The 18,760-nt window shown below is 42.5% G+C and overlaps 2 protein-coding genes across 2 annotated transcripts in view; one reads left to right on the top strand and one right to left on the bottom strand.

Annotated features, from left to right (window-relative positions):
* The window catches only part of LOC117514937 (low affinity vacuolar monovalent cation/H(+) antiporter-like), a 45,562-nt gene that overhangs the window by 11,124 nt on the left and 15,678 nt on the right, over positions 1-18,760 (top strand). Inside the window, exons 2-6 of the mRNA XM_034175507.1 lie at positions 5,478-5,546; positions 8,047-8,147; positions 8,259-8,367; positions 8,477-8,593; positions 8,694-8,755. Coding sequence (XP_034031398.1) covers positions 5,478-5,546; positions 8,047-8,147; positions 8,259-8,367; positions 8,477-8,593; positions 8,694-8,755 — 458 coding nt within the window. The remainder of the gene's footprint in view (positions 1-5,477; positions 5,547-8,046; positions 8,148-8,258; positions 8,368-8,476; positions 8,594-8,693; positions 8,756-18,760) is intronic.
* LOC117515949 (kelch domain-containing protein 10-like) overlaps positions 16,124-18,760 on the bottom strand; it is a 35,692-nt gene continuing 33,055 nt past the window's right edge. Inside the window, exon 12 of the mRNA XM_034176764.1 lies at positions 16,124-16,134. The gene's annotated coding sequence lies outside the window, so the exon portion shown is untranslated. The remainder of the gene's footprint in view (positions 16,135-18,760) is intronic.

Here is an 18,760-nt window from a genome sequence, read left to right as displayed (position 1 = left end):
TTATGGAATTAATCAAAATACACTTCACAGATTGCAGTTAGTCCAGAACGCTGCTGCACGCCTCTTAACTGGGAGCAAAAAACATGAACATATTACACCTATTCTTGCGTCTTTGCACTGGCTCCCTGATAATTTTAGAATTGATTTTAAAATTTTATTATTTGTTTTTAAAGTTTTAAATGGACTGGCCCCACAATATATTGTAGACCTCCTCCAAATTTACTCCCCAGCGCGTGCTCTGAGGTCTGAGGGCCAGCTCCAGCTTGTGGTGCCTAGGACGAGACTTAAGACCAGGGGGGACAGGGCCTTCTCTGTGGCTGGGCCCAGGCTCTGGAACACTCTGCCTCTCCACGTTCGAACAGCCCCCACAATGGAGTGTTTTAAGTCTCGTCTAAAGACCCACTTTTATTCTCTGGCTTTTAGCTCTGCATGAGTTGTATGGTCCTCTGTTGTCTTTGGCCTAGTGTTTTATTTATTTATTGTTTTGTTTTTATGTTTATTTATTTATTAGTATCTGAGTGGGTTTATTGTTTTGTATAGTTGTATAATCATTTTTATGTGCAGCACTTTGGAAACTGTTCTGTTGTTTAAATGTGCTATATAAATAAAGTGGATTGGATTGGATTCTATATGTATTTATTTATTTTCATTGTTAGTTGGTTTTATCTTTTCTGTTTTGTTTCATCAGGTTCTTGCTAACGCATTAGCATCGGTCCTGTTTTTAAGTTATAAAATACATCTATCAACTTTCAGAAGACCATAACAGGTCGGTTTAACATAAAAAAGGTAAATATTACTCACAGACATATGCTCTTTGTGGTTTTAGCAGGGAAAATTAAGATAAAGCAACATAAAACAACGAATCAACGAAGCACCAGATCGAAGCGGTGCTTTGATCTGCGAATCACTGCTTCGATTGGTTCAAGGTTCAAAGCAAAGCCGCGCTGCAGAAAAGTTGGTTACAGACCCATTGCAGGGAATGAGGTGTGAGTCCAGAATGTAATTATCAACGTCCATTGTTCAGTGTTGTTATGCAAATAATGAATTTTTATGAGTTCAATGGTACATATATTTCATGAGGTGAAATGTGGAAAAATACAAATATCACATACCATTCAACTCGGCTTCACCTCGTTGAATGGTATGTGATATTTGTGTGATATTTTATTAATTTATAAACAACAGAAAACGGACTTGCATTTTGGTGTTCCACTGCTGCTAAAGTCCAAATTGTGAAGTGTAGTCCAGTGATGCTGTGCACTGACTTCAAACTTCCATTAAAAAAAATACTTTGCACAGTTCCTGAGTCTAGCCAAAAACCACATCAGCTTTTCATCTGAACAGTTCTTCATGCATAACCCAAATTCTGATCCCTGTTGGAAGTTAATAGAACAGAACCTAGCATCCCCACAATGGTTGGAGGATCTGATATACTCTGCTGTTCCTTTGAAACAAGCTAAGCTGCGGCTTGGTCCCATAATGAGTTTCCTCTTATCGATATGGGTTACTGCTGAGAAGGAATCTAAAAGCACATGTAAATGGCACCTGAATAGTCCATTCTTCAATAACTAGTCCCTACTCATTGGAGGGAGGTCCCATTCTCATCTCCGGACTGGAGTTCTCGGGGTGTTCATGTTTTGTCAGATGTATAAGGATGGGCTTCATGACTTTAATGATTTGAAAATGTGTTATCATTTGCCTGGAACATCCCTGTTTTAGTGCTTTCAACTACGATCATCCATGAAAGCATATTGAGTGCCATGGATTTCTCCTCTCACTATTCATCCTTAGCACTCCATTTTATACAATAGAGGACAAAAAAGAGGTCTGGTCTAACTTTTCCTATTAACACGTGTGGTCTAGTGAACTGAAGCACTACATCGGACATGATTGGGAAAAGATCTGGTCCTCACTTATCTTTGACTCTAAAAACCCAGACCATCAACAAATTCATTTCAACTATATCCACAGGACTTACCTCAGTCCAAGAAAAAAACTTTCTTATGAAGCATGTAACATCAATCTGCAGTCTGTGCTCAGACGGGTTTATAGGCTCATACATGCACATCTCCTGGGAATGTAAAGACGTGAGGCTTTTTTGGTGTGAGGTCTGCTTCTCTTTCCATTGTACTGGATGTCACTGTACCATGTTCTCCCACTGTGTTTGTTACTTTTGAATGATAGCACTTCACTAGAGTTGTCATGTTTGAAGAGACATACGCTCCTAACAGGAATCACTGCTGCCAAAAAGATGCTGGCCTTATGCTGGAAACCTCTGCATACAGTTACTAAGCCCCACTGGATTAACATGTACATTGACATCATAAACATGGAACCATCAGTGGCAAGAATGCATGGTGCTGGAGCTGACATCATCCTAGGATGGGAAACGATGGCAGACAAGGTTAAGCAATTGTTGTAATCACTATTTTTTTTTTCTTTTTTGGTGAAAATGTGGTCTTTCATGTCCTGCTGTAGTCCTGTAGAGATCCAGATGTAAGGGCTGAGATGGGGTGGCGGTTCGCTGCTGAGTTCATTTTTTTTCCTTCTGTTTTTTTTTTTTTTTAACTTATTTATGATATATGACTGCTGGGATAGGCTCCAGCCTCCCATGACCCTTAATTGGATTAAGCAGTTGAAAATGAGTGAGTGATGATCTAATTGTATTACCTGTTTGATGAATCTGTTTATTACTTTATAACAATAAAAAGTTGTTCACAAAAAAGTTATATACACAAAGGCCACTTGGATTTTAATATATAGATGATTTACCACCCTCTGCTGGAATGGTGTACAAATCCAGAAGTTAATTATCAACTTCCATTGTTCACTGTTGTTAGCTAGTATTGCTGTTAGTCCTATTACCTTTCTGTTTTCGCAGCATTCATCCTTGACCCAAAATACATAAGCATACCAAACGGCAAATGTCTGCTCTCCCCAGTTTCTCTGTGTTCAAAGCAACACGCTCTCATGCATGATACATGCACACAGAGGCCACTTGGCTATTGTAACATAGATGACACAGGGAAAAAGTATTGAACATGCTTACTAAAATTTATTTAATACTTTATATAAAAGCCTTTGTTGTTAATGACAGCTTCAAGACGCCTCCTGTATGGAGAAACTAGTCACATCATTGCCCAGGTTTGATTTTGGCACATTTTTCCAAACAGAAAACACAAACAGTTATCAAATTTTGAAGGTTCTGTGGACTTCTTCTACGAACTTTGGTCTTTAGTTCTTTCCATAGATCTATTGGATTCAAGTCAGGTGATTGGCTGGGCCATTCTAGCAGCTTTATTTTCATTGTCTGAAACCAATTGAGAGTTTCCTTGCCTGTGTGTTTGGATCACTGTCTTGCGAAATGTCAACCATCATTTCATCTTCATCATCCCGGTAGATGGCAGTACATTTTATCAAGAAGGTCTCAGTACATTTTTCCATTCATCCTTCCTCCAGTGAAGTTTGTCAGTGCTGTATGCTGAAAAACAGCCCCACACCATGATGTTCCCCCTCCAAACATCAATGTTGGTGTGATGTTTTGGAAGTGATGTGTAGTGCCATTTGACCTTCAAACAATGTGTGTAATATGGCATCCAAAGAGTTAAATTTTTGTCTCATCTGACCAGACTATATTCTCCCAGTATTTCACAGGCTTGTCTAAATGTTGTTTAGCAAACTTTAAACAAGCTTCTGTACGCTTTTTCTTCAGCAATGGAGTCTTGCATGGTGAGCGTGCATACAGGCCATGGCGGTTGAGTTTTCTTATTGTTTTCTTTGAAACAAGTGTACTGGCTAATTCCAGATCTTTCTGAAGCTCTCCACAAGTGGTCCTTGGCCCTTGGACAACGCTTCTGATATTTCTGTTCACTCTTCCGTCTGAAATCTTGTGAGGAGCCAGTATATGGTGAAATGATATTCTTTCCTCTTCCAGATTATGGCCTGAACCAGAGGTGGAAAATTCCGCCTTCAGAAAGTAAAAGTCCAACCACATATTTGTTCCACTTTCATAATAAAGCAGCTGATTATAATTAGTTCAACTCTTCAGACAGGTGGATGAACTAATTACTGAGATCACTGGTTTTAGGTGCATGGGTAGAAGCAATACATGGTGAGGCTTTTACTTTCTGAAGCCAGAGTTTTCCACTTCTGGCCCGAACAGTGCTCACTGGAACATTCAGAAGTTTAGAAATGTTTCTGTAACCAATGTCATCTGTATGTTTTGGAACAATAAGATTGTGAAGATCTTGAGAGAGCTCTTTGCTTTTACCCATCATGAGACGTTTCTTGTGTGACACCTTGGTAATGAGACACCCTTTTCTAGGCTATCATTTGGGACTGACCCATCTGATATTAATTTGCACTGAAAAGGGGCAGGACTGCTTTTTAATTACTGATAGATTTCAGCTGGTGCCTTGGCTTTCCATGCATTTTTGCACCTCTCTTTCTTCAGTTGTTCAGTACTCTTTCCCTTGTGTTATTTTGCATTATTCCACAAAAATTCATGTATGGACATCTATGGTTTGATTTCTTTGTACTTTTGACCCCTGTATAAACTGAAACTGATCTTTGTCACCATTTTTGCTGTTGTTACCCCATAACTCCAAAACAGTCCATCACAGATAGTCCAAACTATACCTTTTTGGAATTATTATGACCAGATAAGTAATGTGATATAGTTTTCAACATGATTGGAGCGTTTTTAAAGTTTGACCTCTGTGTAATTCTTCACTGACCCCTACCTGGCTACAGCTACCACCATGGGATGGCTATCATACATTTTTGTGTAGGCCATGATACACTGAGGCTGGATTCAAAGTGTTGTTTATTCCCCTTAAGTGGTACCAAAAACCTGCTTGGCTCATGGACTATATATAATGATATAATCAAACAGAAATACAGATAAATTGAGTCTTTGTGCTTAAGTATGAATATAATACACAGTAAATTGGTATTTTTTTCTGCATAAATGTAGTAAATGGGTTAATACAGTTGTGTTCACAAGACAAAATTAATTTGATAGAGGATTTGCTAATTCTCATGCAAAATATCAGTGTGTCATACACCAAGGTTTTGTGTGTGTTTGGGGGCTGGTTCATGATAGCAATGTTACAAACTGTATTTCCTGCTGCTTTTCAACTCTTTAAATTAGTGAACATTTCTACATGAGCCACCTCAGGTGGGGATGAGTGCGGAGATCCGTGCATTGTGAGGGAGTTCCATGTACAATGCTACGTCCACATAGTGGTTTTTCCAAAATGTGGTCCAACACACAGATGTCTCACTCCTGAGGTTTTACAGGGCCAAGGGGATGCCCATGTGACACCTGGCTGTGGCAGATTATAGATGCTTGCTTTTGCTGGATAGGGATGGCCTTTTATTATTTACTCCATGTGTATTTCAGTTGCATACTTTGGGACTGTGTTAGAAACCTTGTAGTTTTCAGAGAATAACCAGTTTCTTGTTTACTCTTTCAGATCCCTCATTGGAGCAAGATCCTCAGACCTGTTGCATTCATGGAGCGAGCCGTGACCGACTATGTGGAGGTCAACAACAACAGCTGATGCTTGCACTCAAATACTCCATCACTCTATATGTCTGACATTATCCACTACAAAATGGACTTTAATAAGTCTGTTTGCACAGATCATCGACAGTGCGCTTTAGTCTTGCAGTTTCAAAGCGGCGCTGATGCAGTGATAACAGCCAGTGCACCTGTTTTCCTGCTGCTCACACTGACCACTTTTTAAGACATTTTAAGACATTTATTTGCACTTAATAATAATAGTGCTGTTAATACTACTACTACTACTACTACTAATAATAATAATCAGCAGCAATATAATACTTTGGAAAAAAAAATACTGGCCATACTACAACACCTGGCAAAAATTATGGAATCACTGGCCTCGGAGGATGTCCATTCAGTTGTTTAATTTTGTAGAAAAAAAGCAGATCAAAGACATGACACAAAACTAAAGTCATTTCAAATGGCAACTTTCTGGCTTTAAGAAACACTATAAGAAATCAAGAAAAATAATTGTGGCAGTCAGTAACGGTTACTTTTTTAGACCAAGCAGAGGGGAAAAAAAATATGGACTCACTCAATTCTGAGGAATAAATTATGGAATCACCCTGTAAATTTTCATCCCCAAAACTAACACCTGAAACTAAACTCTGGACCAAATAAAAACAACATGGGAAGGTTGTTAAAGGCAAACATACTGGTAGACCAAGGAAGACATCAAAGCGTCAAGACAGAAAACTTAAAGCAATATGTCTCAAAAATCGAAAATGCACAACAAAACAAATGAGGAACGAATGGGAGGAAACTGGAGTCAACGTCTGGGAAACCGCCTAAAGGAAATTGGATTTACATACAGAAAAGCTAAACGAAAGCCATCATTAACACCTAAACAGAAAAAAACAAGGTTACAATGCTAAGAAAAAGCAATCGTGGATGACTGGATGAAAGTCATATTCAGTGATGAATCTCGAATCTGCATTGGGCAAGGTGATGATGCTGGAACTTTTGTTTGGTGCCGTTCCAATGAGATTTATAAAGATGACTGCCTGAAGAGAACATGTAAATTTCCACAGTCATTGATGATATGGGGCTGCATGTCAGGTAAAGGCACTGGGGAGATGGCTGTAATTACATCATCAATAAATGCACAAGTTTACGTTGATATTTTGGACACTTTTCTTATCCCATCAATTGAAAGGATGTTTGGGGATGATGAAATCATTTTTCAAGATGATAATGCATCTTGCCATAGAGCAAAAACTGTGAAAACAGTCCTTGCAAAAAGACACATAGGGTCAATGTCATGGCCTGCAAATAGTGCGGCTCTTAATCCAATTGAAAATCTTTGGTGGAAGTTGAAGAAAATGGTCCATGACAAGGCTCCAACCTGCAAAGCTGATCTGGCAACAGCAATCAGAGAAAGTTGGAGCCAGATTGATGAAGAGTACTGTTTGTCACTCATTAAGTCCATGCCTCAGAGACTGCAAGCTGTTATAAAAGCCAGAGGTGGTGCAACAAAATACTAGTGATGTGTTGGAGCGTTCTTTTGTTTTTCATGATTCCATAATTTTTTCCTCAGAATTGAGTGATTCCATATTTTTTTTCCCTCTGCTTGGTCTAAAAAAGTAACCGTTACTGACTGCCACAATTTTTTTTCCTGATTTCTTATAGTGTTTCTTAAAACCAGAAAGTTGCCATTTGAAATGACTTTGGTTTTGTGTCATGTCTGTGATCTGCTTTATTTTCTACAAAATTAAACAACTGAATGAATATCCTCCGAGGCCGGTGATTCCATAATTTTTGCCAGGGGTTGTAGGTACCGTACTGTGGGTCTTTGACTTAATATTTTTAGTGTTCAAGAATAAATTAATTATTTAGTAACTGTACAGCACATGCACCTAAAAACAGAAAATGTAATTCAATTTATTTATATAGTGCCAAGTCACAACATAAATCACCCCAAGATGTTTCACGAGGATACGGTCTAACCTTACCAACCCCCTTGAGCAAAAACAGTGGTAAGGGAAAAACTCTCTCCGGCATTTTTTTTTCCCAAGCAGACTGGAGTCAGAGGTGTGACCCACTGCTTATGTCATTCTAACAATAGCAGAGATAAAATAAACAAAGTGCAACAAAAATCGATCGAGGAACAAAAGACCAATTCTAGATCAGGGTTCTAAGGTCATTGTAATTGTCCATGTTATCGTCCAGGATGACAGAGTTGCGAGTGTTGCTTGGCTGCCTCCTCAAACAGGGGTCCAGTATACAGGATCAAATGTACTACACATTGTTTTAATAATATACCATTGTTAAAACAGTAATATACATAAATATGATTATCATTCATTATTTACAGCTACCTTGACACTGGCTGCACATGCAGCATTGATGGAAAAGGCTCTTAGTTTTTATGATGTGTGGGCCTTTGCACCATTGGCGTTACCCAGGAACGTCCCTGCATGTGAGTGCAATTCTGATTTGAAATATTATTTTTTTTCTAATTGCTTCTGTGATTTCAGCTCCTAGCGTCTGTGATGAAAGCTGGGAAATGGTCCAAAACAAACGAACCATCAGAGCAGAGAACGAAGTGGAAGCCAACAAACTGGTTAACAACTACAGGGTAGGAATCTTGAAGGCGGGGATTCTGCACAGCAAATTGAGAGTAGTTTGAGATCACTGCAACTGGTAGTAAAGCCTTGAGACACTTGATTTGATTTTGTGTGTGTATTAGTTTGGTTTCAGAAAATGGAAGAGCCATGTGACTGAGCGTCCGTTTGAAGGTCGATCAGATGTTGTGAAAGAGCTCTACTCCGAACTGAACGTCATGAAGCCACGCACAGGTACACCTTGAATTGATGGCAGTCATGTGGAAGAAATCAATTAAGGTTTTGCATCTTTATTAGAACACTGAATCGTCTGGAATGAATTTGTCTGTACTTATGTTGTCAGGTCATCTCCTCACATGTGGAAATATCACCTATGTGTTTCTCTTTGGTTGGTGGGTCTCCCTGGTGTACTTCATGGTCTGCATTCTTATGTTCATTACTATCATAGGAGCCCCATATGGTATGCAGAAGTACACACCGATTGTTAAAAATTTAAAAAATAGCAATAATTTACTGAATTTCATGTTTTGCCCTTTTTAGTTACAATTCTCTCACTTCAGGTAAACTTTGCTGGAGGTTGTGCTGCTATTTCATCTGGCCATTTGGCAAGTCAGTAAGCGAGGTATGTTATTGATGTTTTCACTTCATGTTTGTAGCATACATGAGGTTGTGCCCCCCCCCCCCCCCCCCCCCCCCCCACACACACACACACACACTCTCCATTTCCAGTAAGTGAAACACTGCAACAAGACATGCACACACAATCGCCAGATTTCCTCATAGTATTATTTGTGGGTGCGAAAACAGAAGTGTTGCTTTTTCTGAACCAGAACGCTACCAAACTGGAAGTCTGTTGCGTTAGACTGTCATGTAATCTCATTATATGTTATGATTACAATAAATCACGTTGTCACAGGTACAGTTAAACGTTTGGACAGAAGAAAGAATTTCCATTATTCATTCATTTTCTTAACCCTCTTCTTCCAGTTAAGGGTCATGCCAGGTTGGAGTCTATCCCAGGAGTCATTGCGTGAGAGGTGGGATACACCCTGGTGCTAGTCTATCACAGGGTTGACACACACAGACAGACAAACACAGTCAAATTCTCACTTAATATAGTATATGCAGTCAATTTAGAGTTATCAGTTCACCTAACCTGCTCTTTGGAAGTGAAAGAAAGCCGGAACCCACACAGATACATGGAGAACATGCAAATATCACAGAGAAAAGACCAGATCAGAAGCAAACCTGGGGCCTTCTTACTGTGAGACAACAGTGCTAACCACTAAGCCACCATGCTGCCTAATACCATCATTTATTTATTTATTTATTTTACACATCATGTATTTTCAGTGTGTTTGGATTTGAGTTTTATTGCAGGCAGCACAGACTCCTTCAGACTTCAGACAACTTTATTGATCCCAAAAAGGGCGATTCCGTTTACACTCCAATTACCTCAGACAAGATTCAGCAATTTATCCACAATTATTACTTGTTTACCGTAATAATGGCACACATCAAAATACACATATACATTTGACATTGTTTATGTGCACTGAACTTGAAGTAGTCCGTCTTCTGAATTGAGGCAAAGTGGGTGAAGGCCGCCTGCAACTGTCAGGTCGCGCCGCCTGCCAGCTTGGGAAGGACAGAGGCCTGCCGTGGGGAGGGAGGGGCAGGAATGGAGGTAAGAGGAGAAAGCTGGGGCATGCTTCAGTCCATGTGTAAGCCTGTCAGTTTATTGTCCTTGTGGGTTGAGATAAGAATGGAGCTGAATAATCTCACAAGAGCCTGGATAAATTCCTCACGAGGTAAACAGTGGGCAATTGACCTTGATGCTAGATAGCCTTTAGTGTTGCAGCCGAGCAGTGAAAAACACTTTTAACAGTTCCACTCGCTCAGCCAAATCCCAATTATGAATTAAGAATATTCCCAATTATCAATTAAGAATATTCACCGGCCTCCGAAACCTTCGGCTTCAACTGCAAGGCACGCATCAGCTCCAAGGTGTCATCCAGTTTGCGTCTGAGTTCAAGAGTCAACGCAGTCTGAGAATGCACTGCCTTGCCAACCTCGTTAATCATGACGGACAAGCGAGGGCCTGTGGTTCTTGATGCCGCCGTCTTGCCAATTTTCCTGTAGATCAGGGCAGCACATAAGCCAAAAAGTACCAGCCCTACTGCCATGAGACCAAAAATAAATAAATCCTCGACATCCTCAACAGAGAAAGGCGCCAAGCATGCCACACGCCAGGAACTCCAGGAGTCGAGGACATAGCCCGCAGGATACGTTCCATCTGGGCAGGCAGGTGTCGTGGCTCGTCTTTAGTCTTCTCAGGATGTCGTCTTTTAGATAACACAAACTAATTGCAAGTGATATGCTAGAAAAGGACACAACACTTTAGAATAATTCAGCCTTAAGCAAGATAAAATGCACAGAGTTTTTAAGTTTATTTAAGCCTTCGACACAGAGCTTAGACAAACTGAGTCCTCTAGAGAGACTGAATATGACAACCGCGCTCATCTATTTATTGGAGACCCGCGGGCATCGCTCCTCCTTCGACTTTTTTATTTATTTAATTCCCAAGACATGGTTTTCTATTGGAAGCGTCCTCTAGTGAACCCTAAGCAGGTGTTAGGCCATTATTTCAATGTGACAAACGCTCCCATTAAAACGTGAAGGATTTACAACTGATTTTTTTAAAAGACCTTCAGCCACAGGTGCAGCTGGCCTGAGGCTCCCCCCGCACGTGGCCTCAGCCACAGGTGTAGCTGGCCTGAGGCCCCTGCACGTGGCCTGCGGGAAAGCACCTAAAAGGCCTTGGAAAGCCCCTGACAGACTGAATGACTAATAGAGCCCTTTTTTTGGGGTTGAACACCTGCTAGTTCAACCAGAGGACATACAGTTCGGATCAGGACACTTGATAGTTCATCATAGTTCAAATAAGGACCTAAAAATTCTTCTACAGTCCCTCCTCTGGGACTCGAAAGAGTCCCATTACATCAACTATACTCTTGGGTTGTTTACTGACAAGACATCCTCATTTGTGCATTGCAATAAAAAAGAAAAACACATCACTCAAATTACTGATAACTCTGGTGCGGATATGAATATCAGTGATACTTCACACGGTAAATATATTGAAGTGCAGGTGAACCTACATACTAAGGCACAAGGTGATCAATTAGCTGGATTATATCAACGCAAGGTGACATTCAAACATTGAGTTTTGGTGTAATTCAAGGCACTTAAAATGGCCACATAAAACAAGTTACAGCAACCTCTTAATCATGGCAAAGTAAAGGCTTTACATTGACATCAGTGCAACCAATCATCTTCTGGCATCTATTGTCTCACTCAACCAGAGGCTCCAACCCATTATACTTGGTTCTACATATTATTTTGTTAAAGCGTCACACATTTATTATTTAAATGCATCAAATAACCCCTACGTTACCACTATTTAGGCAACCAATCAAGAAACTATTCTAAGGTTAGCGCAGCTATGTCTAGTTAAATGATAAACACCATAAATGGTTTCCCTTCATGTCCGTCCTTAAGTCATTTGCCTTAGTCAATCATATAATGGTTTTCATTATAGGCCATTTCTCAACATTCTCCACTTTGTTTTTCTTCTTTTTTCAGCTTGTTTTCTAATGCCCTTTTTGGCCAGATGCCAAATTTAGGCGATGCATGTCTCTTGAGGCATGCTATAATTTAAGAAAAAGGGGTCCCTATGGTGCATCTTTACTACTAAATCTACAAACACGCCGTGTAAGGGTCCCCTTTTTATAACTTTGCAATGTGATATCTATGTGTACGCATTTAGCTTTATCTGTGTTACGCAGATGATGGTAAGGACAGACATTTACCCGACCTTCGTTACTAACATATATCCTTCTTTGTTTTTATTTACACTCAGATTTCTGAAACCAGTCCGCAATTCAAACTCAAGAACCAAGATCATAGTCCGTGTTCAGTGCCATTACGTCAGTCCGCGCTCCTCAGCATTTACTCAGCATCTGAAGTTTTGGGAGAAGTTGGGGAATATGGGGAGGTTGGCCTTTCAGGGGTAGTGGGGGAAGGATCAGGAATTCTGGCTTTCAGACAGTCGTGCAGTTCTCTGATGGATCTTTCCAGCTCCTTGTGCTGCTTGGCCAGGTTGTACAGGGCCCCCAGAGAATTCTTGCCCACATTCAGGGTGGTGGTGGCCAGCCCTAGCTGTTCCCTTTCCATATGCTCCATCATGCTGGCTAGCATGTCCATACTAGACTGAAGACCACACAGTTGAGTATGGAGGCCCTCCTGAGCACAAGAGATGTTGGCATTCTCACGGTGTATCCTTAACAGGTATGCAGCTGTCTGACTCAGTTGTGGCATGAGTTCCTCAAATAGTCCATGGGGAATGTGATTTGTGAGGGGCAGGAGCTGCTCCAAGGTTTTTGGAACAGACTCTTGTGGAAGACAAAGCTCTCGAACCAAGATTGCCATGTCCTGTGGGGTGACCATGACCAGATTAAGGTTGTGCAGTCCAGGGGACAGGAAGTACAAGGGGGAAGGCATTTCGTGTGTGGGGGGAGTATTGCTGATGTCGCTCGGGCAAGTGGCTGGGACACTCTGGGCATTTAGCAGCCTGTACAAAGCTCCCCTCTGTCCTGGTCGGTGAGTTCGACTAAGGTCCACCCCTGCTGATCCTCCTCCAGAGGTACTGGGCTGATCGGAATATCTCTCCTGCCTTGGGGGTGGAAAGCTGGGGACAGGTCCTAGCAGTGAATTGGGTCTAGGATGCACTCGGGCAGTTGCTGCATATGGCCGACCTTGGCTGCCTCCCCTGGAGGGTATCGTTGCCACTGGCACATGTGACTGTCTTCATGGCATCTGCGGAAGGGGTGTGTTCCTGAGTCCAAAGGGTCCTTCAGGTGATGGTGGAGTCCTCGGGCCGACTCTTGCTGCAGGCAGATTCTGTGAAGCCGTCATCGCCAGGTGCTGGAACGATGAAGATCCTTCTGTTGCCAACTGGTTTAGCTGCTGGATGGAAGGCGGCTGTGGCGACCAATCATGTCTCGACCATCCCTCCTGTATATCCTCTTCTCCAAACAGTTCTGAGAGTCCAATCAGACTTGATAGAGGCAGATCAGGCATAGGTCCCTGATCAGGGGAGTCTGGTCTCTCAGCCATACTCCTGTGTCCTAGTAATATACATATATGTTCATTATTACAGCTCCATGTCATTCTTTCAGATATTGTCTATCCTATCCCTCATTTTTGTGGGTGCATGTGTGTGAATGTAAATGTGCGTGCATGTCTTCTTCCTCGTCTACAATATCACCAAGCACGGTCCATCCCAGTCCTCCCTATCTGGGGTGTACGCCACAATATTAGGGAGCTGGGGGCTGTCGGGGAGGATAATTGGTATTTCATCCATTTCCATATATTCTGGTTCTCTGTCTGTTTCGTTTGTGCTTTCTTCCAGGGCTCGGATGGCTAACAGTGGGAGCTGTCCTACTGTGGATTAAATCAATTTATTGACCAGAAATTTTATCAAGGGAATACCACAACATATTACCAGCAAGACCGCCACCCCTGTTAGTGCCAAGACTACACCTATCTGGTATAACCAGTCTTTCCATGATATCCACCCTCTCCTCAGAGTCCCAAACAGTGAAAATAGTGGGCCAATATTCATTCCATTCCCTACAATGTATCCAGAATCGTCAGTTTCATTTCTCCCTCCTATGGAGTTACTTAACAGTTCCTGTTGCATCTCTTCAAGTGTGATTAAGAGCTCTGTCAAATTTCCGTCTTCCCCTGTACACATGGGAATAGCTGTGCAACATTCGGTGGCTTTGATCATAATACAAACTCCTTGTTCATCAGCCATCATCATCTCGATAGCTAATCTATTTTGCATTGTCATTAGCGAGGTGGCGTGCAGTTGTTCGGTTAAGGCTCCTACTGCTGCCAATGTCCAGTTCAGGTATCTTTGCTGATTATACCACAAGTAATTAATCCACTGCACCTCCTGGAACCTAGAACGGATTTTTGGAGTAACCCCGAACAGCGCCAATGCCCATCCCCATTTATCCGCGTCTTCATCTGCTTTAACTCTGCTACTGTCTATGGCTTCTAATTGTCGGGGTATCCCTTCTGGTATCCCGTTTCTTACTGTGATGTTGTAGTCTGTTTTAAATGTCATTATTCCTCTTTTCTTACGAAGTTTCTGTGGCATGGGTTGTATTGAATTTGGCATTTCAATTACTGTTATTGCTCCTGTGAGCATCACAGGAGCACAAAGGCCTTTCCAATTCGGGGACAGCGATGACAGGAGTTTCCTTCTTTGTCCGCATATCCAAAAGATGTCAGCTAAGGGTACCGTTCCCTTAGCTAAATTTGGAGTAGATACCCATGAAGCATGGGTGAGATTCAGTCCAATTACAGACCCCCCTGTGGCCGGTACTATTTGTTCACACTGTATGCCTGCTGCTGGCAGGGTGTGACAGACGGTAATGTTCCATGCTGTTTTGGCCGGTTTGTATTCTTGCTGCTTTTGCATACACTGTATGTGGTGTTTTGGCTGGGTCGTCCCTACCTGCCAATCGCTTATGTATTGTGCTACTAAGCCTTTAGCTATACAGAATGGGTGTATCATCCCTTTCTCTATTTTAATCATAGGTGGAACGGTTCCTTCTGTACTCAGGGGCACTGGACAAAGTTTACTGTCGGCAGCATATTTTTCATCACCTACTGCCATTTTCATAACACATTGTGTATAGCACTCTGCTTGGTCTGAGTTATGTTGGGGGCTCCTATAACAGTTGTTGATATCAGGTAGGGGTTTAGCCTGAGGTATCACACCTTTCCGGTGACAGGCTATGCAAGGCTTTTCACTGATCTGCCTAGCCGAAAATTTCAACCATTGGTAAAATAAATTGGTCTTCAACCCTTGTGTGCGGGCTAGGTCTGTACTGGGATCCCATCTCCCTAAGTGACTGCTTGTTTCTAGGCTTCTAATTGTCCTCTTTTTCCTTGGTTTGATTTTTACCCATTTTGTGGCTTCATGTACTGTAACAGTTACGTCTTGCTTGGTTTCCCTGCATCCTCTTTTATCACAAATTACCTCTATGTTGAGTGTTCCCTCCTCTTCACATTTGATGCTAATGGCTTCGCCTAATATGTAATCCCCCAGCTTTCCCTGTATTCCTATGTTCTTGTAGGCTTTTGATTTAATGTATACCAAATTATATGTTTTTCCTGTGTTTAGAATGCCTTGTTTAGCTGCTATTGCGGCCATGGCCACGGCACAGTCCGTTGTATGTTTTGGATGTCTATTTTCTCCCATACTGACCACCAGTAGTATTGTCAATCCCTTGAATAATTCCTTAATCATTGCTCTGATGACTGTTGAGATGTGCTACTAGATGTGCTACTGAGTGAGCCGTCACTAGATGAGCTGTCACTAGGGATGTGTGGTGTATCTGTGCTTTGTCTGGGTTGTACTTCCTGTGGTTCTTCTGTCGGTAAATCTACTAAGTTGCTGTCCGAGTCTGATGTCTCCTGTGGCCTGTCTATCTGTCGGTCTGTATTTCTGTCTGTCTGTTGGCCTGCGTCTCCAGTTGTTTCTGAGTCTGCATCTGAGTCTGTCACTGCTCTATCTGGCAGGGATCCACTACTCTCTGAAGCTGTGCGTCGTCTTTGTTCAATCAGTCTCTGTGAGCGCCTTGGCCGGTGTTCGCCTGGCTGCAGGGAGGCGTGGCCTTCCCTCGGTGCTTCTTCTGGCTGCAGGGAGGCGTGGCCGTCCCTCGGTGCTGCTGTAGGGTCTCTGGCTTCTCTTGCTTCCCCCCTTGGCCCGGCGGCTCTGCCAAGACGAGCTTGCCGAGGCCGCAGGGGCGCTGGGCCACCAACCCTTCTAGGCGGGGCCTGTCCCACTTCTTTTTGAACACCTTGACGTAAACCAGATCACCAGGCTGGATGCTCTGATTTTCGAGTGGAATCTCTGCTTCTCTGTCTTCTGTAGCACCTTTGACCTGCAAAAAGATAGTTTTGTGTATTTGGGTTAACTGTCTCAGATAATTATGCCATTCGTCTTGTAGCTGCTCCAGCGATGGTCCTTCGTAGGGTCCTCTCAGGTATGGAATAGGCATCGGCCGACCTGTAAGAGCTTCAAATGGTGTCAAATGGGTTAGTCGGTTAGTTTGTGAGCGCATTGACAATAAAGCAAGCGGCAACGCATCCAGCCAGGTTAGTTTGCCATTGCTGTCTGCTATGATTTTTGCTAGTTTGTTCTTTAAAATGCCATTAGCCCGTTCCACCGCCCCATTTGATTGGGGGTGATAAACACACCCAAATTTCTGTTTGATACCCAATTGTTTGAATGTTTCTTGTGTAACCTTGGCTACAAAAGCCCTACCGTTGTCAGATGAGATAGTATCTGGAATGCCAAATCTTGGAAAGACATCTCGGCACAAGAATTTGGCTACCGTTTTATGGTCTTGATTTGCAGAGGCTACTGCCTCAATCCATCGGCTGAATCTGCATATCACTACCAAAACATATCTCATTCGTTTAACTCGATTTTCAGCTCCCATGTCTATGAAATCCATCATAAGATGTCTGAATGGCCCATCAGGGACCGGAATGTGGGCTAAAGGGGCTGTGAATGATTTCCGGACATTGTACTGTGCACATACCTCACACTCGTTCAACAAACGGTCCACTGTAGCTGCCATATATGGTGACCACCAGACAGCTTTTAGTTTGTTCATAATTTGGACTCGCGAACAATGATCGGGTCCGTGGGCCCAAATGATTGCATGTCGTAATAAATTGGTGGGTAACACAAAATGTCCATGACTACTGCGCCACAGCTTGTCCGCTGGCCCCTGACTACGTGTCTCAATAGCGCCTCGTTTAACCCACATTCGTTTTTCTTCTCCACTGGCCCTACTTTGAGCCACTATCAGTGCGTCAAGTGAAACCAGTGGGGCACAATCTTGGATGGTTAGCAGGGGAAACATATTTTCTCCTTGTGCTCCTTTGCGAGCTGCGTCATCTGCTAAGTTGTTCCCTTGAGCTATGATGTTATTATTCTTTTGATGACCTGCACATTTAATGATGGCTACCTCAGACGGTAATTGGAGAGCTTGTAACAGTTGAGAAATCGCTTCTCCATGAGTGACAGGGGTACCATCTGCTCTCAGGAATCCCCTTTGTTTCCAAATGTTTGCATGTACATGACATACGCCATAAGCGTAGGCTGAGTCTGTGTAGATATTAACACGTTGATCTTTAGCTATCTGGCAAGCCATAGTTAAGGCTTTGATTTCTGCCAGTTGGGCTGAACAAGGCTGATCAATTCCTTGGGACTCCAGTAATTCAAAGGTCTCGCCATCCGTGTTTAGTTTAACTATCCCCATACCCGCATGCAATCCCGCGGCATCCCGAAAGCATAAGCCGTCCACGAACAGGGTTAGATCTGCATCTATGGCGTGATTATACAAATGTTCTCTGGCTCTCAAAAATTTCTCTGTCTCTGCCACACAATTATGTGGAGTACCATCTAACGGTGTGGTCAATTTGGTGGCAGGATTCACCGTGTGACAACGTTGTATTGTTATTTCTGGAGCGGACAACACAACTTCATATCCAGTGCGTCTAGCTTGTGTTAAGACAAAACGTTGACTGGTTAGCAGGGCATGTAACTGATGCGACGTGTACAACGTTACTGCATGTCCCATGATTATGGATGATGCTTTTTGAAATGCAAAGGCAGCTGCTGCTAGACCCTGATAGCATGGTGGCAATCCTGTTTCAATGTTGTCAAGCTTTGTACTATAATAGGCCAATGGTTGTTTTCCTTCATTTGTTTCCTGCATTAGTACAGCACAAGCATAACCATCTTTTTCAGTAACATACAAATGGAAAGGTTTCCCATAATCTGGGTTACCTAACGCAGGAGCAGATTGCATGTCTGTTTTTAGGGCCTCAAAAGCTCCCGTTGCCTCATCTGTCCAGACGAGGAGAGCTGCATTGCTTGTTTGCCCCACTGCTCTAATCATGGCACGCAAAGGTGCGGTTTTTATAGCATAATCACAAATCCACGGCCGACTGTACCCTGCCATCCCAAGGAATGAAAGCATCTGTCCCACTGTTTGGGGTTTGGGACCCTTGATTATAGCCTCCACTTGGCTTGGGGCTATACATCGCGTGGTCCCACACAACTGTCTTCCCAAGTATTCTACTTGTTGTTTGCAGAACTGCAATTTGTCCTTACTTACTTTATGACCTCCCTCTGCCAATGCATGCAATACAGTTAATGAATCTTTTTCACACTGTTCTTGAGTCTCTGATGCAATAAGGAGATCATCCATATATTGCACCAATGTACTGGGTATGTCAAGGTGTTGTAAATCTTCAGCCAGGACTTTGTTAAAGATGGCTGGGGACAGGTTCAGTCCCTGAGGTAGCCGTGTATACGTTAGCTGTTGTCCCAGAAATGTGAATGCAAACAAATGTTGTGAGTCTGGGTGCACAGGCACACTGAAATAGGCTGAACACAGATCGATTACCGTGTACCATTTTGCTCCAGCAGGGATGCTTGATAGTATAGTATGCGGATCAGGTACTATAG

The sequence above is a fragment of the Thalassophryne amazonica genome, chromosome 8, assembly GCF_902500255.1.
Source record: "Thalassophryne amazonica chromosome 8, fThaAma1.1, whole genome shotgun sequence".
NCBI lineage: Eukaryota > Metazoa > Chordata > Actinopteri > Batrachoidiformes > Batrachoididae > Thalassophryne > Thalassophryne amazonica.
The sequence above is the reverse complement of the archived record's forward strand: the minus strand, read 5'-3'. Positions and strand labels throughout refer to the sequence as shown.